Source organism: Ascaphus truei, unplaced genomic scaffold (assembly GCF_040206685.1).
Source record: "Ascaphus truei isolate aAscTru1 unplaced genomic scaffold, aAscTru1.hap1 HAP1_SCAFFOLD_340, whole genome shotgun sequence".
Lineage (NCBI taxonomy): Eukaryota > Metazoa > Chordata > Amphibia > Anura > Ascaphidae > Ascaphus > Ascaphus truei.
Genome location: NW_027456399.1, coordinates 158,832 through 186,785, shown reverse-complemented (window position 1 = coordinate 186,785; position 27,954 = coordinate 158,832). Strand labels below are relative to the sequence as shown.

The following is a 27,954-nucleotide window of genomic DNA, read 5'->3' as shown; positions in this document are numbered from 1 at the left end:
TCCCAGGCCTGATTTATACACCTCTCTCACCTCCTACTCCTCATCTCCTCCAATACCTGGGACCTCTCCCCTCCTACCTCTCTCCCTGTATCTCATTATACCTCCCAGGCCTGATTTATACACCTGCTGTCTCACCTACTCCTCATCTCCTCCAATACCTGGGACCTCTCCCCTCCTACCTCACTCGCTGCATCTCATTATACCCTCCCAGGCCTGATTTATACACCTCTCTCACCTCCTACTCCTCATCTCCTCCAATACCTGGGACCTCTCCCCTCCTACCTCACTCCCTGCATCTCATTATACCCTCCCAGGCCTGATTTATACACCTCTCTCACCTCCTACTCCTCATCTCCTCCAATACCTGGGACCTCTCCCCTCCTACCTCTCTCCCTGCATCTCATTATACCCTCCCAGGCCTGATTTATGCACCTCTCTCACCTCCTACTCCTCATCTCCTCCAATACCTGGGACCTCTCCCCTCTCTTTGTTGTTTTCTTTCTCCTTTATAAATGTTCCTGTTCTCTCCACCTTCCCCTGTCCCCTCCTATCCACATTTCATCACCCCCCCCCCCCTATGCCTTCTGCCTACTGCCTATACACCTTTCACAACTATTATACATACATACATACATACAGGGGCCCTGTATGCTGTGACGTCACATGTCTCCCTGTAACTACGAGCAGCCTGTGTATCGAGTGACCTGTCTGCATCTATCCTCTATTGTGGTTAAACAGGCTACTTTATTACAGCAATAGTAGCGCTCTCATCCCACTTGCTTTGCTGGTATCCTGGTATCCTGGAGGCTCTTGCATTGTGAAAGAACGGTCTCAATATTGCCTGTGGAGTGCTACAGCGTTTCCTGGCTGAGACACGAGCTGTTCCAGGTGAGTATCATCAAAAGACAGGGACGCCCAATGCTACATCAAATTGACAAAACATAAATGGTAATAAGTATAAAGTTTAAATACTTCAATAATAATAGGAATTACTTGTTTTTTTCGTTAAACCCTTTGGCCAAAGCGTCGTAAGCCTGCATACCAACGTCACGGTAAACCAAAAATGCAGGTCCTAACACTAAAACTGTGAACCCTTCCTGTTACCTCTGTATGAGGGGAAGCAGCTGCAGTGAGTCCTGTCCATTCAGCAAGTTGCCAAAGGGTTTAACTAAAAAAACAAGTCATTACTATTATTATTGAAGTATTTAAACTTTGTACTTATTACCATATATGTTTTGTCAATTGGATGTAGCATTGGGCACCCCTGTCTTCTGTTGTATACATTTGCCACGCTCAGTAGCACTCATTTTGGCATAAATATATATTCATGATATGGTGGGTGTAGGAGTTTGAGCTACCTGGGATGTGTGTGTGTTAATCCAGATGAGATTAATCTCACATGGGATTGACTGCCTCTAATTGCTCTTATTCTAGATACACTTGTGAGAGTGCTATTTTATATTTTATATTGTGTGAGAATAAAATGTCTGCACAGAATTACGCTATGTGGCACACGCCACCCTTTTTCTTTTCCTGATATATATACATACATATACACACTGTGATACCATCACTGTCCTCTATGGGCTGGAACAGTGCAGTAAGTGTGCTGTCCAGGCGTCCACAGAGAGTTAATTCCTCAAAGAGAAGCCAGCAGCAGCTGCTAACTAATGGAGTCAATCAGCCTGGTCTGAGTGAACAAGGAAGTGGTTTAAAAGACAGACTGAAAGCTGCTATGCTGAGAGACTATTTTCCCAGAGAAGGGGGGAGATAGAAGTGCTCCCCAGCTGCGGAAGCTGGAATACAGGACCTACAGAGGAGCTTCTCTGTGCTCAACGTGGGGCTGAGTTCCCCTAGGAAGAAAGGATGAGAGACCGTGCTGAAGCAGGGACGTCTTCTCCAAAGGACTTACGAACAGATAAGCAAAAAAACCACGTTATTGTGGTATGCAGAGACTGTGTTACATTGTTGCATATGCCAGGCCATGTTTTGGCCTGGGATGCAGATACTGCACCGACACACTTTATTCGAGCAAATACCCGGTATGTACCTGGCAGATACCTGGAATGCGCCGCTCCTCACCTCTGACAAGCCCCGTTGCATTTGCCTTCCCAGCCTGGGTTCATGCCTGGCTGACGGGCGGCTGATCTGTTAAATGATAATGATTAGGATTTAATAGGCTGCAATGCTTAGCGTGTCTACCAGATGGCATAAATTCATGAATTGTAATGCAGTATATATATATATACTGTGCAGTATTGTAGCCAGCGGGAATAAAATGCTTCAATCCCTGCTTGGAAAATAACTCAATGCACTCGGGCAGAAAACAGTCACAAACCTCAATACACCCGGGTATACCCGAATTCGTGGGACTAGCCAAGCTCGAATAAAGTGTGTCGCCAGTGTAAGCTGGCCATGCAGTTAGTGAGGGCAAAAGCTACGGTGTAGTTAGCTTTCCCTAAAGGGAATAGGTGTTTCTTTCTATGTGTTCTTTTGATTTAAAGGGACGGTAGGCCTGTTAGCATATGATTTAATCCCTGTAAATAAACCCCACGTAAGAGAAGTACGACATTTCCTGCCTTTATCTGGGACTAAAAGGTGCTACAATCTGGTGTGGGCATCACAACACATACACACACACACACGCACGTACATACACACACAGACACACACATACCTGAAGCTGCATCACCACATAATTAAACTTCTCATTTCTTCCACAGCCGATGAATCTGCAGACGTGATCCTTTCCTGTAGGGACATGGGGGGAGACACAGAGAGACACAGGGGGAGACACAGAGAGACACGGGGGAGAGGGACACGATGGGAGAGAGACACCGGGGGAGACACAGAGAAACACAAGGGGGAGAGGGACACGGGGATGGGGGGAAAGAGAGTCAAGCACATTGTCAGTGTGCCTGTATAAACTGTGCTGTGCAGTCTGTGTACACTGTGTTACTCTGCCTGCCTCTGTATACACAGTGTTACTCTGCCTGCCTCTGTATACACCGTGTTACTCTGCCTGCCTCTGTATACACCGTGTTACTCTGCCTGTCTCTGTATACACCGTGTTACTCTGCCTGCCTCTGTATACACCGTGTGACTCTGCCTGCCTCTGTATACACCGTGTGACTCTGCCTGCCTCTGTATACACTGTGTGACTCTGCCTGCCTCTGTATACACCGTGTGACTGTGCCTGCCTCTGTATACACTGTGTGACTCTGCCTGCTTCTGTATACACTGTGTGACACTGCCTGCCTCTGTATACACTGTGTGACTCTGCCTGCCTCTGTATACACTGTGTTACTCTGCCTGCCTCTGTATACACTGTGTTACTCTGCCTGCCTCTGTATACACTGTGTGACACTGCCTGCCTCTGTATACACTGTGTGACACTGCCTGCCTCTGTATACACTGTGATACTCTGCCTGCCTCTGTATACACCGTGTTACTCTGCCTGCCTCTGTATACACTGTGTGACTCTGCCTGCCTCTGTATACACTGTGTGACTCTGCCTGCCTCTGTATACACTGTGATACTCTGCCTGCCTCTGTATACACCGTGACTCTGCCTGCCTCTGTATACACCGTGTTACTCTGCCTGCCTCTGTATACACCGTGTTACTCTGCCTGCCTCTGTATACACCGTGTTACTCTGCCTGCCTCTGTATACACCGTGTGACTCTGCCTGCCTCTGTATACACTGTGACTCTGCCTGCCTCTGTATACACCGTGTTACTCTGCCTGCCTCTGTATACACCGTGTTACTCTGCCTGCCTCTGTATACACCGTGTTACTCTGCCTGCCTCTGTATACATTGTGTTACTCTGCCTGCCTCTGTATACACTGTGTTACTCTGCCTGTCTCTGTATACACTGTGTGACTCTGCCTGCCTCTGTATACACCGTGTGACTCTGCCTGCCTCTGTATACACCGTGTGACTCTGCCTGCCTCTGTATACACTGTGATACTCTGCCTGCCTCTGTATACACCGTGTTACTCTGCCTGCCTCTGTATACACTGTGTGACTCTGCCTGCCTCTGTATACACCGTGATACTCTGCCTGCCTCTGTATACACCGTGTTACTCTGCCTGCCTCTGTATACACTGTGTGACTCTGCCTGCCTCTGTATACACCGTGTTACTCTGCCTGCCTCTGTATACACTGTGTGACTCTGCCTGCCTCTGTATACACAGTGTGACTCTGCCTGCCTCTGTATACACTGTGTTACTCTGCCTGCCTCTGTATACACTGTGTGACTCTGCCTGCCTCTGTATACACTGTGTTACTCTGCCTGCCTCTGTATACACTGTGTTACTCTGCCTGCCTCTGTATACACTGTGTTACTCTGCCTGCCTCTGTATACACTGTGTGACTCTGCCTGCCTCTGTATACACCGTGTGACTCTGCCTGCCTCTGTATACACTGTGTGACTCTGCCTGCCTCTGTATACACTGTGTGACTCTGCCTGCCTCTGTATACACTGTGTTACTCTGCCTGCCTCTGTATACACCGTGTGACTCTGCCTGCCTCTGTATACACTGTGTTACTCTGCCTGCCTCTGTATACACTGTGATACTCTGCCTGCCTCTGTATACACCGTGTTACTCTGCCTGCCTCTGTATACACTGTGTTACTCTGCCTGCCTCTGTATACACTGTGTTACTCTGCCTGCCTCTGTATACACCGTGTGACTCTGCCTGCCTCTGTATACACTGTGTTACTCTGCCTGCCTCTGTATACACTGTGTTACTCTGCCTGCCTCTGTATACACCGTGTTACTCTGCCTGCCTCTGTATACACTGTGTTACTCTGCCTGCCTCTGTATACACTGTGTGACTCTGCCTGCCTCTGTATACACTGTGTGACTCTGCCTGCCTCTGTATACACTGTGTTACTCTGCCTGCCTCTGTATACACCGTGACTCTGCCTGCCTCTGTATACACCGTGTGACTCTGCCTGCCTCTGTATACACTGTGTGACTCTGCTTGCCTCTGTATACACCGTGTTACTCCGCCTGCCTCTGTATACACCGTGTTACTCTGCCTGCCTCTGTATACACTGTGATACTCTGCCTGCTTCTGTATACACTGTGTTACTCTGCCTGCCTCTGTATACACCGTGCATTGTTACTCCGCCTCCTCTGTATACACTGTGCATTGTTACTCCGCCTGCCTCTGTATACACCGTGCATTGTTACTCCACCTGCCTCTGTATACACTGTGCATTGTTACTCCGCCTGCCTCTGTATACACCGTGCATTGTTCCACCGCCTGCCTCTGTATACACTGTGCATTGTTACTCCTCCTGCCTCTGTATACACTGTACATCGTTACTCCGCCTGCCTCTGTATACACTGTGCATTGTTACTCCGCCTGCCTCTGTATACACCGTGCATTGTTACTCCTCCTGCCTCTGTATACACTGTGCATTGTTACTCCGCCTGCCTCTGTATACACTGTGCATTTTTACTCCGCCTGCCTCTGTATACACTGTGCATTGTTACTCCGCCTGCCTCTGTATACACCGTGCATTGTTACTCCGCCTGCCTCTGTATACACCGTGCATTGTTACTCCGCCTGCCTCTGTATACACCGTGCATTGTTACTCTGCCTGCCTCTGTATACACTGTGCATTGTTACTCTGCCTGCCTCTGTATGCAATGTGTTACTCCTCCTGCCTCTGTATACACCGTGCATTGTTACTCCACCTGCCTCTGTATACATCGTGCATTGTTACTCCGCCTGCCTCTGTATACACCGTGCATTTTTACTCCGTCTGCCTCTGTATACACCGTGCATTGTTACTCTGCCTGCCTCTGTATACACCGTGCATTGTTACTCCACCTGCCTCTGTATACATCGTGCATTGTTACTCCGCCTGCCTCTGTATACACCGTGCATTTTTACTCCGTCTGCCTCTGTATACACTGTGTCACTCTGCCTGCCTCTGTATACAATGTGTTACTCCTCCTGCCTCTGTATACACCGTGCATTGTTACTCCGCCTGCCTCTGTATACACCGTGCATTGTTACTCCGCCTGCCTCTGTATACACCGTGCATTTTTACTCCGTCTGCCTCTGTATACACCGTGCATTGTTACTCTGCCTGCCTCTGTATACACCGTGCATTGTTACTCCACCTGCCTCTGTATACATCGTGCATTGTTACTCCGCCTGCCTCTGTATACACCGTGCATTTTTACTCCGTCTGCCTCTGTATACACTGTGTCACTCTGCCTGCCTCTGTATACAATGTGTTACTCCTCCTGCCTCTGTATACACTGTGCATTGTTACTCCGCCTGCCTCTGTATACACTGTGCATTGTTACTCCGCCTGCCTCTGTATACACCGTGCATTGTTACTCTGGGTGTTAGTGAAGCTGGATGCTAGTTACCCTGCAGTTTTTTCAGCACGGCCACCTCCATTTTGAGCACTTGCTTTGGTTGCTGGGCAGACTCCACCTTCAGGGCGACATTCTCCCGCGTCAGGAGATCCATCGCCTCGTAAATCTCCCCGAATCCTCCCCCGCCGATCTTCTTCAGCTGCGGGGGACACAGACCGTGAGGGAAGCCGCGGCAGAAATGCATCCCTGTAATCCCTCCTATTACCCCAAATAAACGCTTCTTATAACTCCTCCTATTACCCCAAATAAACGCTCCCTATAACTCCTCCTATTACCCCGAATAACTGCTCCCTATAACTCCTCCTATTACCCATATAACCTCTCCCTATAACTCCTCCTATTACCCCATATAACCGCTCCCTATAACTCCTCCTATTACCCCATATAACCCCTCTCTACAACTCCTCCTATTACCCCATATAACCTCTCCCTACAACTCCTCCTATTACCCCATATAACCGCTCTCTACAACTCCTCCTATTACCCCATATAACCCCTCTCTACAACTCCTATTACCCCATATAACCGCTCCCTATAACTCATCCTATCACCCCATATAACCGCTCCCTATAACTCCTCCTATTACCCCATATAACCCCTCCCTATAACTCCTCCAGGATGGGCTGCAGGTGAGCTCCTGCAGGGGAGCCAGGATGGCCTTAGACCCAGGGGTTGGTGGCTGTGAGTTGGAGATGGAAGTAGGAGAGGCCGCAGGCTGCAGCAGTGGTGTAGGCCTTGGTGAGGCTGAATGCAAGGTACAGGAGAGTTTGGAGAGAAAGGAAGGGGCCGAACAGAGTCTGCTTAAGAAAGAGGAGAAACGAGCTTTATTGAAGAAATATAACAGGAAGGTAGAAGAATTGGAAATAGAAAATATTAAGTTAAAGAGATGTCGTAGTCGTGAGGTAGACACGCGCAAGAAGCAAATAAATCATCTGCATGTTGAATTAACCCGGTTGGAGGTTGAGATTGCAAAAATAACAGGGGTTCCAGTCAAACAGAAACGTTCCCTTTTAAAAACTATTGAAATGCTAACCCACAGTGCTGAACAGGGTGCTGAGAAGGGCGCAGAGCGGGGCGCAGAGCAAAATGCTGAGCAGGGTGCAGAGCAAAGTGCACAACAAGGCGCAGATTCATATTGGGGAAACGGAAGCCAAAACCCCATTAAATGCTCTCAAGAAAAGATACGTTTGTTGACGCCTACAAGAAGTGGGAGAGAAACTAGATCCCAGAACAAGTCTGCAAAGTCTAAAGATAAAACAGAGAACTTATCCCAGGAAAATTCTGATTCAGATCCTGACAGTTTAATTCCACCAACTGCCAAGAAAACCCCAAAGGGTAAAGCTGCAAAAAAAAAGAAAGCAAAGGACCGGAGGCTAAAGGTTTCCACAGGAGAAGGTAACAGCCCTGTAATAGGGTCCAAAGACTTCAGGGAAGGGGACTCACCTCAGGATGTATCAGACTGTGAGCAAGGGTCTGTTTCAGAGCTTCCAGCATCCCAGGGGTTAATAGCAGAAGCAGCAGAAGATCTGATTAAAAAACCATTGCATGTAAAGAAAGCAGCAGACACCTGTGATGTTGGGTTATCTCAGACTCCCACGCTGGGAGAAGTTAAAGAAATTACAAAGAAATCTGGAGAGCAGCAAAGCAAGAACCTAGAAACTCTGAGAGGAGATCAGCTGGAAATGGAGTTTGTGCCTGAGAGCAGTGAGCCAGAGAACCCATGCTCACCTGGACTTACAGAACCACACCCATGCTTATTAGCTGGTCCTGGGATTCAGAACTCTGAGAGAGGAGAACAGCAGGTGGTAATTAGCAGCAATGGAGACTGCATTAACCCTGTAATGCCTGGGAAAGAAGTTAAGGTTGTAGAGACTGAAAGTGCTGCTCCTATCCAAACAGTTCCTGATAGAGTGGCCCAATCAGAAGATGGGATAAAGCAAAGTAATGGCATCAAGGTAACCCCAGTTCACACAGCACCCCCTTCAGCCTGGAGTGGGAGATCCTTTGTGAGCGCTGAGACCAGAAATGCACAACCTTTAAAAAGGAGGAACGTGGTAAAGTTGAGATATAAGGGCGCAGAGGAGATGAAGCCTGACAGGATTTTTGTAGGAAAACATCTATTGAAAGAATCTTTGGGCTTCAGTGCAGATGACATTTACGCCCTTATCCATGTTCCAGGTTCATGCGAATACGATGTCAGCTTTAAGAGACCTCAGGCTCTGGACTATTACTGGACAAAATATGAGAGTCTTAAAAATTCAGAATTATGGAAGTCCTTTGCTGCTATTCCTGTGTCCAAACCGGAAACAAAGTCAGTAACAATTCTCTTCAGACACGAATCAGTCCCAATATCAGATATTCTGATATGGCTTGGCAGACAATGCGAAGTACTGGCTCCACCTACAAGAATTATGGACTCTGAAGAAATTTGGGTTGGAGGTTGGAAGGTGCAAGTCAGACTTTGGCGGCATGGCAATGTTACAAAGCATTTGCCCAACTCCTTCTTCATAGGAAGAGAAAAAGGAAATTGTTTTTACTATGGGCAGCCAACCTTGTGCCATAGATGTGGTTCAGCCAGACATTTAAGCATGTCTTGTGATGTTCTAAAATGCAACTTGTGCCACTCCTTGGGCCACGAGAGGGCAAGTTGTACAAACATCAGATGTAATTTATGCGATAAATTTGGACATTCATACACGAATTGCGCAGAAGCCTGGCATAATATTTCAAAAGTATGGGAGCAGGAAGTGGACTTCGAAGACAATGAAGCTCCCTATAACTCCTCCTATTACCCCATATAACCCCTCCCTATAACTTCTCCTATAACCCCGAATAACCGCTCCCTATAACTCCTCCTATTACATCTCCCTATAACTCCTCCTATTACCCCATATAACCCCTCCCTATAACTTCTCCTATTACCCCGAATAACCGCTCCCTATAACTCCTCCTATTAACCCATATAACTCCTCCTATTACCCCATATAACCCCTCCCTATAACTCCTCCTATTACCCCATATAACCCCTCCTATAACTCCTCCTATTACCCTGAATAACCGCTCCCTATAACTCCTCCTATTACCCTTTATAACCGCTCCCTAAAACTCCTCCTATTAACCCATATAACTCCTCCTATTACCCCATATAACCTCTCCCTATAACTACTCCTATTACCCCATATAACCTCTCCCTATAACTCATCCTGTTACCCCAAATAAACGCTACCTATAACTCCTCCTGTTCCCCCATATAACTCCTCCCTAGAACTTCTCCTATTACCCCATATAACCTCTCCCTATAACTCCTCCTATTACCCCATATAACCGCTCCCTATAACTCCTCCTATTACCCCATATAACCGCTCCCTATAACTCCTCCTATTACCCCATATAACCGCTCCCTATAACTCCTCCTATTACCCCATATAACCGCTCCCTATAACTCCTCCTATTACCCATATACCCCCTCCCTATAACTCCTCCAGGATGGGCTGCATGTGAGCTCCTGCAGGGGAGCCAGGACGGCCTTAGACCCAGGGGTTGGTGGCTGTGAGTTGGAGATGGAAGTAGGAGAGGCTGCAGGCTGCAGCAGCGGTGTAGGCCTTGGTGAGGCTGAATGTAAGTTACAGGAGAGTTTGGAGAGAAAGGAAAGAGCAGAACAGAGTCTGCTTAAGAAAGAAGAGAACCAAGCTTTATAACAGGAAGAAGGCTGAGTTAGAGGAAGAAAATATTAAGTTAAAGAAATGTCGTGGTTCTGAGAGAGACGTGCACAAGAAGCAAATACATCTGCGTGATGAATTAACCCGATTGGAGGGTGAGATTGCTAAAATAATGGCGGATCCAGTCAAACAGAAACCGTTCCCTTTCAAAAACAATTGAAATGCTAACCCACAGCGCAGAGCAAAGTGCAGAGCGGGGCGCAGAGCAAAGTGCAGAGCGGGGCGCAGAGCAAAGTGCAGAGCGGGGCACAGAGCAAAGTGCAGAGCGGGGCACAGATTCATGTTGTGGAACAAGAAGCCAGAACCCCAGTAAGAGTCACATTAAAAGCTCTCAAGAAAAGATAAGTGTGGAGACGCCTAAAAGAAGAAGTGGGAGAGAAACTAGATCCCAGAACAAGTCTGTGAAGCCTAAAGATAAAACAGAGACTGAAGCAGAGAACTTATCCCAGGAAAACTCTGACTCAGATCCTGACAGTTTAATTCAATCAACTGCCCAGGAAACCCCAGAGGGTAAAACTGCTAAAGAAAGGAAAGCAAAGGACCGGCGGATAAAGGTTTCTACAGGAGAAGGTAACAGCCCTGAAATAGGGTCCAAAGACTTCAGGGAAGGGGACTCGTCTCAGGGTGTATCAGACGGTGAGCAAGGATCTGTTCCAGAGCTTCCAGCATCCCAGGGGTTAATAGCAGAAGCGGCAGAAGATGTGGTGAAAAGCCCATTACATGGAAAGAAAGCAGCAGACACCTGTGAGGTTGGGTTATCTCAGACACCCACCCTGGGAGAAGTTAAAGAAATTACAGTGAAATCTGGAGAGCAGCAAAGTAAAAACCTAGAACGGCTGTGAGGAGATCAGGAGCAGCTGGAAATGGAGTTTGTTGCTGCTGAGAGCAGTGAGCCAGAGAACCCATGCTCACCTGGACTTACAGAACCACCTCCCTGCTTATTAGCAGGACCTGTGATTCAGAACCCTGAGAGGGTAGAACAGCAGGTGGTAATTAGCAGCAATGGAGACTGCATTAACCTTGTAATGCCTGGGAGTGAAATTAAGGTTGTAGAGACTGAAATTGCTGCTCCTATCCAGATAGTTCCTGATAATAGAGTGGCCCAATCAGAAGATGGGGTAAAGCAAAGTAATGGCATTAAGGTAACCCCATTTCGCACAGCACCCCCTTCGGCCTGGAGTGGGAGATCCTTTGTGAGCGCTGTGGTCAGAAATGCACAACCTTTAAAAAGGAGGAATGTGGTAAAGTTGAGATATAAAGGCAGTGAGGAGATGAAGCCTGACATGATTTTTATTGGAAGACATCTATTACAAGAATCCTTGGGCTTCACAGCAGGTGACATTTATGCACTTATCCATGTTCCAGGTTCCCGTGAGTATGATGTCAGCTTTAAGAGACCTCAGGCTTTGAACTATTTCTGGACAAGATAAGAGTCTTAAAAACACTGAATTTTGGAAGCCCTTTGCAGCTATTCCTGTGCCTGAACCGGAAACAAAGTCTGTAACAATTCTCTTCAGACATGAATCAGTCCCAATATCAGATATTCTGATATGGCCTGGCAGACAATGTGAAGTACTGGCTCCACCTACAAGAATTATGGACGAGGAAGACATCTGGATTGGAGGTTGGAAAGTACAAGTTAGACTTTGGCAACATGGCAATGTTACCAAACATCTGCCCAACTCTTTCTTCATTGGGTGAGACAAAGGAAGCTGCTTTTACTATGGTAAGCCAACCTTGTGCTATAGATGTGGTTCAGCCAGACATTTTAAGCATGATGATCAGATGTAATTTATGCGACAAATTTGGACATTCCTATACGAATTGTGCAGAAGCCTGGCATAATATTTCAAAAGTATGGGAGCAGGAAGTGGACTTTGAAGGCAATGAAGCACTTTACGACCGGGCCCTGAAAGTTGCAGACAGAATATGTCCGGATCCGCCTGCAGCTGAGGGTTGGTCTGGTTCAGCCTAGGGATGGCGCTTGCCTTGATCCTCCTGGGGACGGAGCTTGTCCTGGACCACCTGTGGATGGAGTTTGCCAGGTTCCACTTACAGAAGAAACAATTATTGATTGTGTAAGCATGGCCCAGGGAATGCCAGAAGACTCCTTAGAGGGAACCTCCTCAAATTTACTCCCAGCAGGGGAACAATCTGGGGAAATAGATGATCCTACTATGATGGAAACCCAAGTGAGGGAAAATAAAGAAAAAGGAAATTAGCAGATTTGGGCACAGAAAAAGAAAAGGAAGAAGAGCAAGGTAAAAAGACTTGATGGGACTCTTCGAATTCCTACAGTTACTGCTCGTAAAGTTCCTCAGGTGCCTGTAAGGAATCGCTTTTCCACTTTTTGGAAGGATTGGGGGTCAAGAGCTGAAGACTCTGACGATGTACAGGAACTTTGCTTATCAGAGGAGGAGCATGATATGGACGTTTCCAGAGAGACAGACTCGGGCATGATCCCACCTTCCGTGACCATTAAGAGGTTTGGGTCATTGGGGGATAATGTGGGGAAAAATAAGTAATATTGCACCTTCTTTGGCAAAAAAAATATCTGTTTCCATAAGCGATCCTTTAAAGGTAATAACTGTTAATGTGGCAGGTAAGCGCTATGTACATTTATGGCGCTATATAAATAAAGACATACAATACAATACAAGTATAAAATCGTGGAAAGCCCGAATTTTAGCTTAAAATGTATTAAAACATTGTGATGCAAATATCATTTTCTTACAGGAAACGCGATGAAATACAAAAAGTAACATTTACAAAGCCAAGCAAGACTGGCAGTTAGGGCCCTCATTTTGGTCCATGGGAGTAACCCCTTATGAAGACGTAGCAAATGTATTTAAAGAGGTTGAGATGAGCTGCCATAAACTGTTAGAAATTCAGGAAGGGCGATGTTGGAACAAATGCTGGGCTAATATTTGTATAATGTAAGTCCGTCCATATTGTGTAGTTTTTGCTTGTAAATTAATCTGTGAAATGTATTGTTGGAAAAATAAATTCAATAAAAAGAGCTCCTCCTATTACCCCAAATAAACACTCCCTATAACTCCTCCTATTACCCCGAATAAACGCTCCCTATAACTGCTCCTATTACCCCGAATAAATGCTCCCTATAACTCCTGTTACCCCAAATAAACGCTCCCTATAACTCCTCCTATTATCCCGAATAAATGCTCCCTATAACTCCTCTTATTACCCTGTATAAACGCTCCCTATAACTCCTCCTATTACCCCGAATAAATGCTCCCTATAACTCCTCCTATTACCCCGAATAAACGCTCCCTATAACTCCTCCTATTACCCTGTATAAACGCACCCTATAACTCCTCCTATTACTCCGAATAAACGCTCCCTATAACTCCTCCTATTAACCAGTATAAACACTCCCTACACCTCCTCCTATTACCCCATATTACCCCACTCTTTGAAAAAGTCCGTAACCCGGACGAAACGCGTCAGAGGTTGACTATGGCTGTTGTTCACTTGTTGAATCAATAAAGTTTTTTATTTTTCTACATGCGTTTTGGCTGTTTGGAGGAGCTGTGACCGCGGCGTCACTTGTTTTTTTATTACCCCATATAACCTCTCCCTATAACTCCTCCCATTACCCCATATAACTCCTCCCATTACCCCATATAACCTCTCCCTATAACTCCTCTCATTACCCCATATAACCACTCCCTATCTCTCTTCCTATTACCCCATATAGCCGCTCACCATAACTCCTCCAATTACCCCATATAGCAGTATCTGTGCGCATGAGTACCTGCAACGCGCAGTATCTGTGCACAGGGTGTACCTGTAATGCGCAGTATCTGTGCGCAGGGCGTGCCTGTAACGCGCAGTATCGGTGCGCAGGGCGTACCTGTAACGCGCAGTATCTGTGCGCAGGGCGTACCTGTAACGTGCATGTAAGAGACGTGTGCAGAGGTACGCAATGGAGATCGTTTAAAGTGAAACTAAAATTAGGCTTTATTGCGCCTGTCCCTTTAACAAAGCAGAACATTCAAAATAAGCCAAAGAAAAACCTGCTCGGTTTTTGGAGACTATCTACACATGTAGTTCAGCCCTCTCTGACTGAGTGGTTAGCTAAGCTATTTACCAACCCCAAATATATAAACATATATACAGATATATAACAGTCCCATAAGAAAGTCTTATCTGTCTCTTGTAGCTGTAGGGGAAGCCTCTCTGCTCTCCTGGGTGAGCACCTTTGTGTGCTAAGGCAATGTCTATCCAGGTAAAGTCTGCTCCCCTTTGTCTTGCTGTCAGCCTGCAGTCTCTTTGCAGCTCAAGAAATCTGTCCTCTGGTCAGTCCAGTGTCCACTAAGAAAATCCTCTGGTCTGTCTTTCCTAGGTCAGCTCCAATTGTGAGCTCAGGAATCCTCTTCCTGTGTCTCAGAACAGGCTTTTTCTGACAGAGTTCTGACTAGGCAGGTGGGGTTGGTTGATTGCAGGTGTGCAATTAACCAGCACACTGCTGGATTCGAGGCAAGTTTCTTAACAGGGCTAAGTCCCTGTTACAGTGCAGTATCTGTGCGCAGGGCGTACCTGTAACGCGCAGTATCTGTGCACAGGGCGTATCTGTGCGCAGGGTGTACCTGTAATGCGCAGTATCTGTGCACAGGGCGTACCTGTAACGCGCAGTATCTGTGCGCAGGGCGTACCTGTAACGCACAGTATCTGTGCGCAGGGCGTACCTGTAACGCGCAGTATCTGTGCGCAGGACGTACCTGTAACGCGCAGTATCTGTGCGCAGGGCGTACCTGTAACGCACAGTATCTGTGCGCAGGGCGTATCTGTAACGCGCAGTATCTGTGCGCATGCGTACCTGTAACGCGCCGTATCTGTGCGCAGGGCGTACCTGTAACGCGCAGTATCTGTGCGCATGCGTGCCTGTAACGCGCAGTATCTGTGCGCAGGGCGTACCTGTAACGCCCAGTATCTGTGCGCAAGGCGTACCTGTAATGCGCAGTATCTGTGCGCAGGGCATACCTGTAACGCGCAGTATCTGTGCGCAGGGCGTACCTGTAACGCGCAGTATCTGTGCGCAGGGCGTACCTGTAATGAGCAGTATCTGTGCGCAAGGCGTACCTGTAATGAGCAGTATCTGTGCGCAGGGCATACCTGTAACGCGTAGTATCTGTGCGCAAGGCGTACCTGTAACGCGCAGTATCTGTGCGCAGGGCGTACCTGTAACGCGCAGTATCATTGCGCAGGGCGTACCTGTAACGCGCAGTATCTGTGCGCAAGGCGTACCTGTAATGCGCAGTACCTGTGCGCATGCGTGCTCTGCACGTCCCACTCACCACTTTCCAGCGGTCCTTGACCACGTAGCTGACGGGCAGGATGTCGACCTGCTCCGCGCCCCCGCTCATATTCCCCTCGTCCCGGATCACAGCTGCAAGACACTGCATGGGCCAGCCGGACAGGATCCTCCCCGCGGCGCCGGATCTAATGGAGACATTTACCTGCCAGGGGAAGAAGGAGAGAGGGGTCAGTGACCTCGCCCGACACAAGGACGCTCCTGCGCCGTGTGAGAGACAGGACACGGGAAGCGGAAGGTTACGGAACACGCTCTCCTCCCTTCCGGTCTCACAATCCGAGATCCGCTGTTCCTGCTCTCACCGGAATATTCCCTCGCTGGCGGTTCCGGAATATATCGGAACTCTTACAATACTCGCTGGGGGCGTGTAATAGGTGGGTATGGAGGGGACTGCTTTTGGTAATTAACTGGTGGACTGTTTATTATTATTACTATTTATGTGCAGTTTCATTTTCAAAAACGACTAACGATAAACACAGCGCAGGAGGGAGCGGGGGTGGGAGGTTACAGCGCTGTATACATTCCCAGGCGGGGGACGACGACATTACAGCGCTGTATACATTCCCATGCGGGGGGACGACGACGTTACAGCGCTGTATACATTCCCAGGCGGGGGACGACGACATTACAGCGCTGTATACACTGGCGACACACTTTATTCGAGCTCGGCTAGTCCCACGAATTCGGGTATACTCGGGTGTATTGAGGTTTGTGACTGTTTTCTGCCCGAGTGCATTGAGTTATTTTCCAGGCAGGGATTGAAGCATTTTATTCCCGCTGGCTGCAATACTGCACAGTATATATATATATACTGCATTACAATTCATGAATTTATGCCATCTGGTAGACACGCGAAGCATTGCAGCCTATTAAATCCTAATCATTATCATTTAACAGATCAGCCGCCCGTCAGCCAGGCATGAACCCAGGCTGGGAAGGCAAATGCAACGGGCTTGTCAGAGGTGAGGAGCGGCGCATTCCAGGTATCTGCCAGGTACATACTGGGTATTTGCTCGAATAAAGTGTGTCGGAGCAGTACATTCCAATGCGGGGGGATGACGACGTTACAGCGCTATATACATTCCCAGGGGGGGGACGACAACGTTACAATGCTATATACATTCCCAGGCGGGGGACGACGACGTTACAGCGCTGTATACATTCCCATGCGGGGGGATGACGACGTTACAGCGCTATATACATTCCCAGGGGGACGACGACGACGACGTTACAATGCTATATACATTCCCAGGTGGGGGGGCGACGTGACGTTACAGCGCTGTATACATTCCTAGGCGGGGTGCGGGGTGGGGGGTCTGCCACAGTATCACTGACGTTCTTATCTCTGCCACAGTATCACTGACTTTCTTATCTCTGCCACAGTATCACTGACGTTCTAATCTCTGCCACAGTATCACTGACGTTCTTATCTCTGCCACAGTATCACGGACGTTCTTATCTGTGCCACAGTACCACTGACGTTCTTATCTCTGCCACAGTATCACTGACGTTCTTATCTCTGCCACAGTACCACTGACGTTCTTATCTCTGCCACAGTATCACCGACGTTCTTATCTGTGCCACAGTATCACCGACGTTCTTATCTGTGCCACAGTATCACTGACGTTCTTATCTCTGCCACAGTATCACTGACGTTCTTATCTCTGCCACAGTATCACTGACGTTCTTCTCTCTGCCACAGTATCACTGACGTTCTTATCTGTGCCACAGTACCACTGACTATATTTATAAAGCTTCCAATGACTGAGCTCCAGATCAGAACCAACGCTAACACCACCCTAACCCCTGTCACTAGTTTTAAATACCTGAGCTTATGGTTTGACTCCCACTTAACATTGGGGATGTACATTGATATCCTGACATCCAAATCCTATGCCGAACTAGGGGTACTTTACAGCAACAAATCCTCCCTACACCTGCTGGTCAGAAAGCGTATCGCACAGCCAATGCTAATGCCAATTATCGACTATGGAGACATAGTATATGGCTCGGCTCCTCAAACCCACCTTAGCAAACTTGATTGGTCATCACTCGAGTCTAGGAGCAAAGTTCACCTTTCCTGTCTCACTCTGAAATACTTTCTGGGCAAGTTACCCAGCTACCTGAACAAGCTCCTCACCCCTACCACATGCAGCACCTATCACCTGAGATCAGACTCCAAAAGACTGTTCATGGTCCCAAGGCTCAACAAAGTATCCGGACGCTCCTCCTCTTACCGTGCACCCCAAAACTGGAACAACCTACCGGAGACACTCACAGCCGCCACAGGTCTAAGTTCTTTCAAATCTAAGGCTGTCTCACACTTTAATCTGGTCTGTAACTGTTACATACTCCTATAATATATATTATCTGTAACTGTTACATACGCCTATAATATATATATTATCTCTAACTATGCATGCAATGTCTTGTATATAATGTATACTGTACCCTGTTCATTTAATGTAACTGTGTATTTGTAACCATGTATCTGTCATCATAACTCTGTGCCCAGGACATACGTGAGAACGAGAGGTAACTCTCACTGTATTACTTCCTGGTAACACACATTATAAATAAATTCTTATCTCTGCGATAGTCCCTATCACTGACATATCAGGGGCGAATGCAGCTCTGTAGTGAGCGAGACCGGTAGGGTGTCATAACCAGGAAGTTCAGCATACTAGCAATAGTTGGCCCATTGGCATTACAGCAACAGATTTACAGATTGGCATCTAAGTAACGTCCCTTTCCCTCATACTGCTGCTGTATTGAATGGCAAGAGCAGCCTTTGAGGCGCTGTTAATAGAGGTTGTCACGTGCGGCAGGCACCCTGTGAGCGCGTGACCTGCATACGGGACAAGGGTTAATACTGACGCCCGCAAGCGCTCCCACCTTTCACCTTCACAAGGGCCCTCAAATGGACAATATCTCCTCTGCAGGACAAGGGTTAATACAGTGTCACGGGAGACCAGGTACTTTGTACGCCATTTATATATTACCGGGATCATTCATTAGGCAGAACAAGATAGTAACAACAAATTGCGCTTATTTTGGCTGTAATAAAATATAATAAATATAAATCGATAAATACCTAGAAACGTGCAAACTTTCCAAAATAGATAACCCTGCCGCTAAGGTGCACCAATAATACGGAAGAAGAGGTTTCAGAGCCCATCAAAACCCTTAAAAAATTGCAAAGCCTCAGGCCCTGATGGGTTTTCAAACCGGTATTACAAAAAGTTTGAGTCTATATTGAAACCATACCTAGTCAGATGGTTCAGTAAGATATGTATATAGGAATGCCGAGCGAAATGCTTGAGGCTTCGGTAATTGTAATCCCACAGGAAGGGAAAAACCCTTCACTATGCCCAAGCAACAGGCCTATAGCACTGATAAACACAGATATTAAACTATTTGCCAAAGTTCTCGCAACATCATTAAACAATGTCCTGAACACTCTTGACCACCCCGAGTAGGTGGGATTGACCCCAGAACGCCAAGCCTTGGACAATAATCGTAAGATTATTAATATTATGCACAATTGCAACTCAAACCAAAGGCCAACTCTGATCCTAGGATTGGATGCAGAAAAAAGCTTTCGACAGAGTAGCGTGGCCCTTTATTTTTCGGGTTCTGGATAGGATGGGTCTCCACGATAGGTTTATTAATAGTATAAAAGCCCTGTACTCTAATTTATCAGCTATGGTATGCACATCAGGTCATACATCTTCACAATTCAAAATTACAAACGGAACAAGGCAGGGATGCCCGCTGTCTCCCCTGCTATTTGCACTCTGCATAAAAGCATTGGCCTCCAAAATCAGACTAAACCCCGGGATTAGCGGAGTTCCCATTGGGGGCAGAGAGTACACGGTATCTTTAATCTCTGACTATGTTTTGCTTTCTCTGACCAACCCGAAATCATCCCTGCAAAGTTTGTTTACCACACTCAAGGAATTTGACAAGTTGTCAAATTTCAAAATAAATCATGTAAAATCAGAAGCTTTAAGTCTATATATACCCACAGAAGTAGAGAATGATATGAAAAAATGCAATATTAAGTGAAGACTGGATAGATTAAAGTATGTGGGAGTGTTCATCACAAAAACATAAGGGGGTCTCTTCGAGGCAAACTACCCTGAACTTGTTAAAAACTTGAAAAAAGACCTAAAGAGCTGGATGGGGTCCCAGATATCATGGTCAGGGAGAATAGTATCGGTTAAAATTAATCTGCTACCTAGAATGTTGTATCTGTTCCAGGTTCTACCAATAACCGTACCAATAAAAGTAGTTAGAGATTTGGAGAAAGAAATCACTGAATTTATATGGAACAGGAGAAAACCTAGAATTAAAAGAAAATGAATGGTGCTGCCGCTGACCCCGGGGAGACTTGCTCAACCAGACCTCGTTAAAGACTATGAAGCGGCTAGGCTGAGCCCGGTAATATATTGGTCAGCAAGAACTGAAACTAAACCATGGGTAGACATAGAACGATCGGAAGCACTGACCGCCGATATGGCGACACTCCTGTGACTAAAATAACATTCTAGGACATCACAATCCAGGAATCAGCCAGTCATCGCGCATTCCCTAAAAATATGGGGGGAAATTGCAGACACAGCTGTGTCCCGTCTATTCCCTCTCCAGCCCAGCTTAGCAGTCAGGAGAAATTCCACGGAGGAAAAACGGAGCACAGCAGAAGAAAGAGGGGGCTAGACACGATATATGCAGCAGATGCAGTTTGTAAAATATTCTCTTTGACAAAGGGCGACGGCCCGAAACGCGTAAGAGTTTTTACCGATCCCACACCATGATGTCTACCATGGATTAAAGGATTTTTATTTACTATATCGGTGTCTAGCCCCCTCCTGCTTCTGCTGTGCTCCGTTTTTCCTCCGTGGAATTTCTCCTGCTCTATATAACACGTGACGCACGCCAACGGACCTACCAGCTCCCAATCGTGAGTACCCCACTCCGAACATTACGGTTTGGGTGTTCAATATTACCATTGTCTCTCTCCAGGGGGCCGTTTTATTACTGTGATACTAGGGGGTCAGAGATTGTTAACTGACCCATACCTTTCTACACAGGTCCCCCACATCTTAGGAGTTAATTACTGAGGCACGGACTGTATAATAATCAAGAGAGTGGATTTAACAGGTTCATCCTTTCTATTTTTGTGTCATTATTCAAGATTTTATTATATTGATGTTGCTATTGACTCCCTACAGCTGAGCCTTGAATTTGGGAACGTTGTATCCTATCACTTGCCAGCTTACCAGTCAAATGTATGTAGGATCTGGGGCAGAAAAGGTCTAACACACCTGAAAGATATAAGGAAACACGGGAGGAATACGGTATCCCAAACACACATTTACATCAATATCTATAGATGAGGCACTATGTCTCTTCCATACAGCCACACAACAATATAGGCAGGCCCCTTACCGCCTTTGAGAACCTGTATCTAGCCAGAGAGTACCACAAAAGGACAATTGCACAACTATTCAGAGAGGAAAGGTGGTGAATTTGTGGATGGCAGATATATAAGCTCTGCATTTGCAAATTATACCTATACAGTACCTACTAAGGGTTAAAGGCCCAGGGAAGGTTTTGCAAATGAAGCCAGGTGCAGATCACCTGTCCTTAATTAACAGAGTATAAGAAAGGGCAGGCTGGATCAGTTCTTCCCTCTCCCCTCATTCCAGCTAAGAGAGCTGGGTGCTACAGACAGGCCTGGCCTGCAACAGGTTTGCTTTATGCGAGTTATTTTATTGTTTGGTAAGTGGGAAAGCCTCCCAAAGGCAGCTAGAGAATTGCTGTCTAGTTAATGCTCAGATGGAGATAGGATTTATTTTGATTATTTAGTTTGCCTTGATTTTGCCTGCTCGAGTGACAAAGAAAATAAAGCACTTAAACCAGAGCTGGATGGTCCGGTGACTGTGCTTTACCCTAAAAGACAGTGGGTTTTAAGGTTCCCAGACAAGAAACCTTCAGACAATAAGGGTATTTTGTCACACTATACCGGATTTTATGAATGAATGGACAGATAAAGAAAAAACATCTCAGAATGGCTCATTGGTAGACTCCTAGAAGACGAGGATTGGGGAGATATATACGACGGGACAGCCACAACATCCAGATGTTCAGCAGATAGAGAAATCAACCTCAAAGTACTACACAGGTGGAATTACACTCCCGCCCGCCTACATTCTTTCTTCCCAGCATCCTCTCCCCCGTGCTGGCACAATTACGGACAAATAGACACATTCAAACACATCTGGTGGTCATGCCCGAAGATTATTTTATTCTGGGCAAAAGTTTGGGTTAATTTTAAAAAAAAGTCACGGGAATAGATCTACCATGGGACATGGAGACAGGGTTAATTCTACGGCCTCGGCCATGTTACCTGCTGGCGTGCTGGGGCGTGCTGAGGCGCGCTGAGGCTCAGGGAAAGCGGGTGCTTTCCCTGGCCTTAGTCAGCGCGCCGTCAGGGGGCGTGTCGGGGGCGGGCCAGTGACATCACGGAGCTGGTTCGCCCTCATTCGGCGAACCGCTCACGTGACCGGCCCTGCGCGCCGGCAAGCGGGGAAATCTAAAATTCTGGTAACTATGGTTCTCCTCCCGCGGGAGAAAAGATCGATGCACCGCCGAAAAAACTTGTGCAGAGGCTGAAAGACGTGACTGCAAAAACTTTATTGCGGCATAGCAGTGGAGCTCTGGCGGATCCTCTGACACGTTTCAGCCACGGTGGCCGCCACTTATACTTTGTAAAACCAATAAAATACATGTTTAAAGAAAAAAAAAAAAGCGCTATCTGCCAGTGATCTCCTTTTCCTAGTTTTTATGGAGTTGACATTTAAAGACCCTTCTCTTAGAGGGCTGAGGGAGAGATGTATCATCCTGAGAACTTCTGGGTGACTTCCACATGCCCTCTAGTTGTGCTTTTCCCCTTCGTTCTTCTCCCTTTGCCAGGCGGTGGCCCTCTTTTGTTAGAAGGCGGCCTCATCTCCACTTCCTGTGAACCCACAGTTTTTTCCTTTTTGCCACCTGTCTTTGGGGTAACTGTTATACCTGTAGCCCGGTGCCCCTGGCTATATATTCCCGGCCCTAACATTATAAGTCCTGGTAAGGAGCAGGCAGTGTTAGGGTTAAATTCCTCTCACATGGGCCAGCACAGTGAGTCTCCTCCTCACCGGGATGTTAATTTGTTTGTCTGGAGACCGTTGGAGCATGTGCCAGGGGGGTGGGGGGGAAGGCGGGGTGGGCTCACTCCAATAGTTAAAACTGATATTATAGTATTGTGAATAAGGGCCATGCAGGAGGGCGTAAACATCCTCTGGGTCAAAGGGCAAAGATTTATTTATGCGAGTTTGCCCCACACAATCCAAACCTGGACCTTCCTCTCTTGGTCCTAGAAATGTCAGTCTCACCACATTCCATCTTCTTAAAGGGTTACTTATTTTGCTGTGAATCACTGGGTTTTGCTGGTTCTGTATTTTCCTGGCAGTCTGAGCACCCAGCAGCTGGAACCTGATCCAGGCTATCGGTGCTGATTGCAGCCACCAGGTCCAGATGCCCGAGTTCTCAGCCTTGTGGGTAGGGGTATGTATCGAATCTGCCCTAGTGGGGGCTGTCTCTGGAAATCCCAGAGCCTGCTACAGCTGGAGGTGCTGACACCCTGAGTGAACAGTGAAGATCCACAAAAGCCTGTCCTGTTCCCCACACCATCGCGGAACCTCAGCATCTCCTGGACCCTCACAGGTATGCACGCATCATACTTTGCTGAACCATGGGACCATGAACAGTCTTTTGGAGCCAGATCTCAGAGGATAAGTGCTGCATGTGGTAGGGGTGAGGAGCTTGTTCAGGTAGATGGGTAGCTTTCCCAGAAAGTATTTGAAGGCGAGACAGGAAAGGTGAACTTTGCGCCTAATGTAGGGTGACCTCCTGCCTACAGAGTATCGGGGCCGTAAGCCCTGGTAAGAGCAGGCCTGCCAGGACTTATCCTGGGTTTTCCCAACCCCCAGCAGCTTCAGTGAGTCACAGGGGAGGCCGTGCAACTAGACCAATGTGTCCAATTAGGGACTCAGACCTGGTTCCTGTTTTTCCTGTACTTAAGAAGCTGCACATCCCAAATTCAGGAGTGTTGCCTCTACCCTTGAGAGAGGCTGGTGTACTCCCTCCCCAAGGGGTGTGGAGTGGGAGACTATACCTCTTACTTCCCCAGGGAGTAAGGGAAGAGCAAGGACTGCTTCAGGGCCCCTTGGCTTGGAGTGGAGGTCCAGGGTACATCCTGAGGGTGAAGCCCCAAGAATTGCCTGCTGCTGTGAATGCTGTAAGATCTGCAGTGTACAATAAAGTGTTCCAGTGTTTTACTATACCTTCCTGACTGAGACTGCAATCAATCAGGGGGGAGGGCAAAGAAGTTCTCCTATATCGATTGTCCCCCACATCCCTGGGGCCTGCAAGAGATGGAGGCGCTGTCACCGTGAGTACAAATCAGTTACTACCCCAGAAGCCTGTCCTGTTCTCCTCCACAACATCGCAGGAGACTCAGATCTACTGTGAGCCAGCAGGTATGCACCACACCACCCCATGTAGCAGTGATATTTCCCAGAGGGTGGGGGAACATGTGACACACACACACACACACACACACACACACACGTCTTGGAGCAGTTAACCCCTTCACTGAGCAGCCTGCAATGCTAATACTATGCCAGTGGGTTACATGGGACAGTACCAAAGAATTATTTCACTTAAAGCAGCAATGCCAGCCATGTAACCTGCTTGTTTCCCCAGGAAGGGACTGAAAGCCGATCCCATAACCAGCCAGTATCTCAGGAACCACCGGGTCTCCTGAGCCAACAGATAACAGTGAGGCTAAGCACCTGTACCCCTCCTTAACAAAAGGGGGACTGGGTGTAACAAAACAAGGATAGATTAACCGGAGCACCAATATAAATATACAGAGAGCATTCCCGGGATTCCCAGTATAATACGTTCCCGGGATTCCAAGTATAATACGTTCCCGGGAATCCCAGTATAATACGTTCCCGGGATTCCCAGTATAATACGTTCCCGGGATTCCCAGTATAATACGTTCCCGGGATTCCCAGTATAATACGCTCCCGGGATTCCCAGTATAATACGTTCCCGGGATTCCCAGTATAATACGTTCCCGGGATTCCACGTATAATACGCTCCTGGGAATCCCAGTATAATACGTTCCCGGGATTCCCAGTATAATACGTTCCCGGGATTCCCCGTATAATACATTCTCGGGATTCCCAGTATAATACGTTCCCGGGATTCCCCGTATAATACGTTCCCGGGATTCCCAGTATAATACGTCCCCGGGATTCCCCGTATAATACGTTCCTGGGACTCCCAGTCTAATACGCTCCCGGGATTCCCAGTATAATACGTTCCCGGGAATACCAGTATAATACGCTCCCGGGATTCCCAGTATAATACGCTCCTGGGAATCCCAGTATAACACGTTCCCGGGATTTCCAGTATAATAAGTTCCCGGGATTCCCAGTATAATACGTTCCCGGGATTCCCAGTATAATACGTTCCCGGGATTCCCTGTATAATATGTTCACGGGATTCCCCGTATAATACGTTCCCGGGATTCCCCGTATAATACGTTCCCGGGATTCCCAGTATAATACGTTCCCGGGATTCCCCATATAATACGTTCCCGGGATTCCCCGTATAATACGATCCTTTGATTCCCAGTATAATACGTTCCCGGGATTCCCAGTATAATACGTTCCCAGGATTCCCAGTATAATATGCTCCTGGGAATCCAGTATAATACGTTCCCGGGATTCCCAGTATAATACGTTCCCGGGATTCCCAGTATAATACGTTTCCGGGATTCCCAGTATAATACGCTTCCGGGATTCCCAGTATAATACGTTCCCGGGATTCCCAGTATAATACGTTCCCGGGATTCCCAGTATAATACGTTCCCGGGATTCCCAGTATAATACGTTCCCGGGAATCCCAGTATAATACGTTCCCGGGAATCCCAGTATAATACGCTCCCGGGAATCCCAGTATAATACGTTCTCGGGATTCCCCGTATAATACGCTCCTGGGAATCCAGTATAATACGTTCCCGGGATTCCCCGTATAACACGCTCCCGGGATTCCCAGTATAATACGCTCCCGGGATTCCCAGTATAATACGTTCCCGGGAATCCCAGTATAATACGCTCCCGGGATTCCCAGTATAATACGCTCACGGGAATCCCAGTATAATACGTTCCCGGGATTCCCCGTATAATACGCTCCAGGGATTCCCCGTATAATACGCTCCCGGGATTCCCAGTATAATACACTCCCGGGAATCCCAGTATAATACGTTCCCGGGATTCCCAGTATAATATGTTCCCGGGATTCCCCGTATAATACGTTCCCAGGATTCCCAGTATAATACGTTCCCGGGATTCCCAGTATAATACGTTCCCAGAATTCCCAGTATAATACGTTCCCGGGATTCCCAGTATAATACGTTCCCGGGAATCCCAGTATAATACGTTCCTGGGATTCCCCGTATAATACGCTCCCGGGATTCCCAGTATAATACGTTCCCGGGATTCCCAGTATAATACGTTCCCGGGATTCCCAGTATAATACGTTCCCGGGATTCCCAGTATAATACATCCCCGGGATTCCCAGGGGGAATACGTTCCCTGGATTCCCAGTATAATACGTTCCCGGGATTCCCAGTATAATACGTTCCCGGGATTCCCAGTATAATACGTTCCCGGGATTCCCCGTATAATACGTTCCCGGGATTCCCAGTATAATACGTTCCCGGGATTCCCCGTATAATACGATCCTTTGATTCCCCGTATAATACGTTCCCGGGATTCCCAGTATAATACATCCCCGGGATTCCCAGTATAATACATTCCCTGGATTCCCAGTATAATATGCTCCCGGGATTCCCATTATATTACGTTCCCGGGATTCCCAGTATAATTCGTTCCCGGGATTCCCAGTTGTGACAGAAACCAGGGGATGGTAATAAATTCCATATATAGGGCTCCCAGGATACTGAACAGTTTCTATCCTGTCTGGCCTGGGAGTGCAGCCTTATAATACATGCACTCCATCCCACAGTTTTGGGCAAGCGCTGGAACTGAGGGATTTCTGTCACCTGTCATGCTAATTAGAAATCAGGTATGTAAGACTGATTTCCTGTTTGCTCTTGTCTCTTCTCCAGAGCCTGGAAGGCTGCTGAACACAGTGGAGAGAAGCCCCTTCCCCACACAGGTTCAATTGTTCTATTCATTTGGCTAACTCTGCAAAAAGTACCTTGTTTTGTTGTTGGAAAGTGGAAAAGCCACTTCCACCCTGAGTTAGGGAAATCTAAGTTAAGTTATCGCTCAGGTAAGCAGCTTTTGTTTTGATGTGTTTTGTTGTATGCACTGTGGCAATCTCAGTGCCTGGGACTGAATAAACCAGGCACAGCCTGTTTAAAGGAACAGTACGTGACGCCTCCTCATTTAACCTACCCCAAAAGACCGTGTTCTAACCGTCCCGGACAAGCAGCGGAGCCCCGGAGTAAGCCGTTTGTCACATATGGTGGAGAATGCGGGCAGAACACTAAAAGGTCTGGGGGTTAAAGAACTTTAAAAAAAAAAAAAAAAAAAGTTTTTTTTCTCTCTCTCCAAACAAGATGGAAGACGTGGTGAGTGCGCTGGTACGCAATGTCGCTGTCCAGAAAGACGCGAATGAAGCCCTGCAACAGGCGAATGCAAACCAGCAAGAGACAAACCGCTTGCTGAGAGAGGAGCAACAGCGGTTCGCTCAGGGCTTACAGCAGGAACTCGAGATCCTGAGGGGGACTATCAGTAACCTTCCACTGGCAGCGGCAGCCCCAGTTCCGAAAATGACCAGGGCAAGCCACTACCTTCAGAAGATGGGACCCTCGGATGATGTGGAAGCCTATCTTCTCACGTTTGAACGCACAGCACAGAGAGAGGGATGGCCAGAAGCTGAGTGGGCTGGTCTAATCGCACCCTTCCTAAGCGGCGAACCCCAGAAGGCTTACTTTGATCTAGTGCCAGCCGAAGCTAACGTCTATGCAAAATTGAAGTTCGAGATCCTCGCCCGCCTCGGTGTAACCACGGCTGTTCGCGCCCAAAGGTTTCACGCATGGTCCTTCACGATGGATAAAGCCACCCGAAGCCAGATGTATGACCTCATCCACCTCGCCCGGAAGTGGCTACAACCCGAGATCAACTCAGCAAGCCACATCGTGGAACGGTTGGTCATGGACCAGTTCTTGAGGAAACTTCCCTCTGCCTTACGCCATTGGGTCAGTCGGAGTGACCCCCACAATGCGGATGAGCTTGTGGCCCTCGTAGAAAGGTACAATGCAGCAGGAGAGCACCCGCAACCCACAGTCGTGGAGCAACCCCACTACCCGAGGTTCCAGGACTCTTCCAGAGACGGTAAAAGGGTAC

General features: G+C 47.5%; 1 protein-coding gene across 1 annotated transcript in view; it reads right to left on the bottom strand.

The window, feature by feature from the left end:
• TTBK1 (tau tubulin kinase 1) overlaps positions 1-27,954 on the bottom strand; it is a 358,558-nt gene that overhangs the window by 196,904 nt on the left and 133,700 nt on the right. The window contains exons 2-4 of the mRNA XM_075583603.1: positions 15,444-15,605; positions 6,398-6,545; positions 2,678-2,751 (exon numbers count right to left, since the gene is read on the bottom strand). Of these exons, the coding sequence (XP_075439718.1) occupies positions 2,678-2,751; positions 6,398-6,545; positions 15,444-15,551 (330 nt within the window). The 5' untranslated portion in view covers positions 15,552-15,605. The remainder of the gene's footprint in view (positions 1-2,677; positions 2,752-6,397; positions 6,546-15,443; positions 15,606-27,954) is intronic.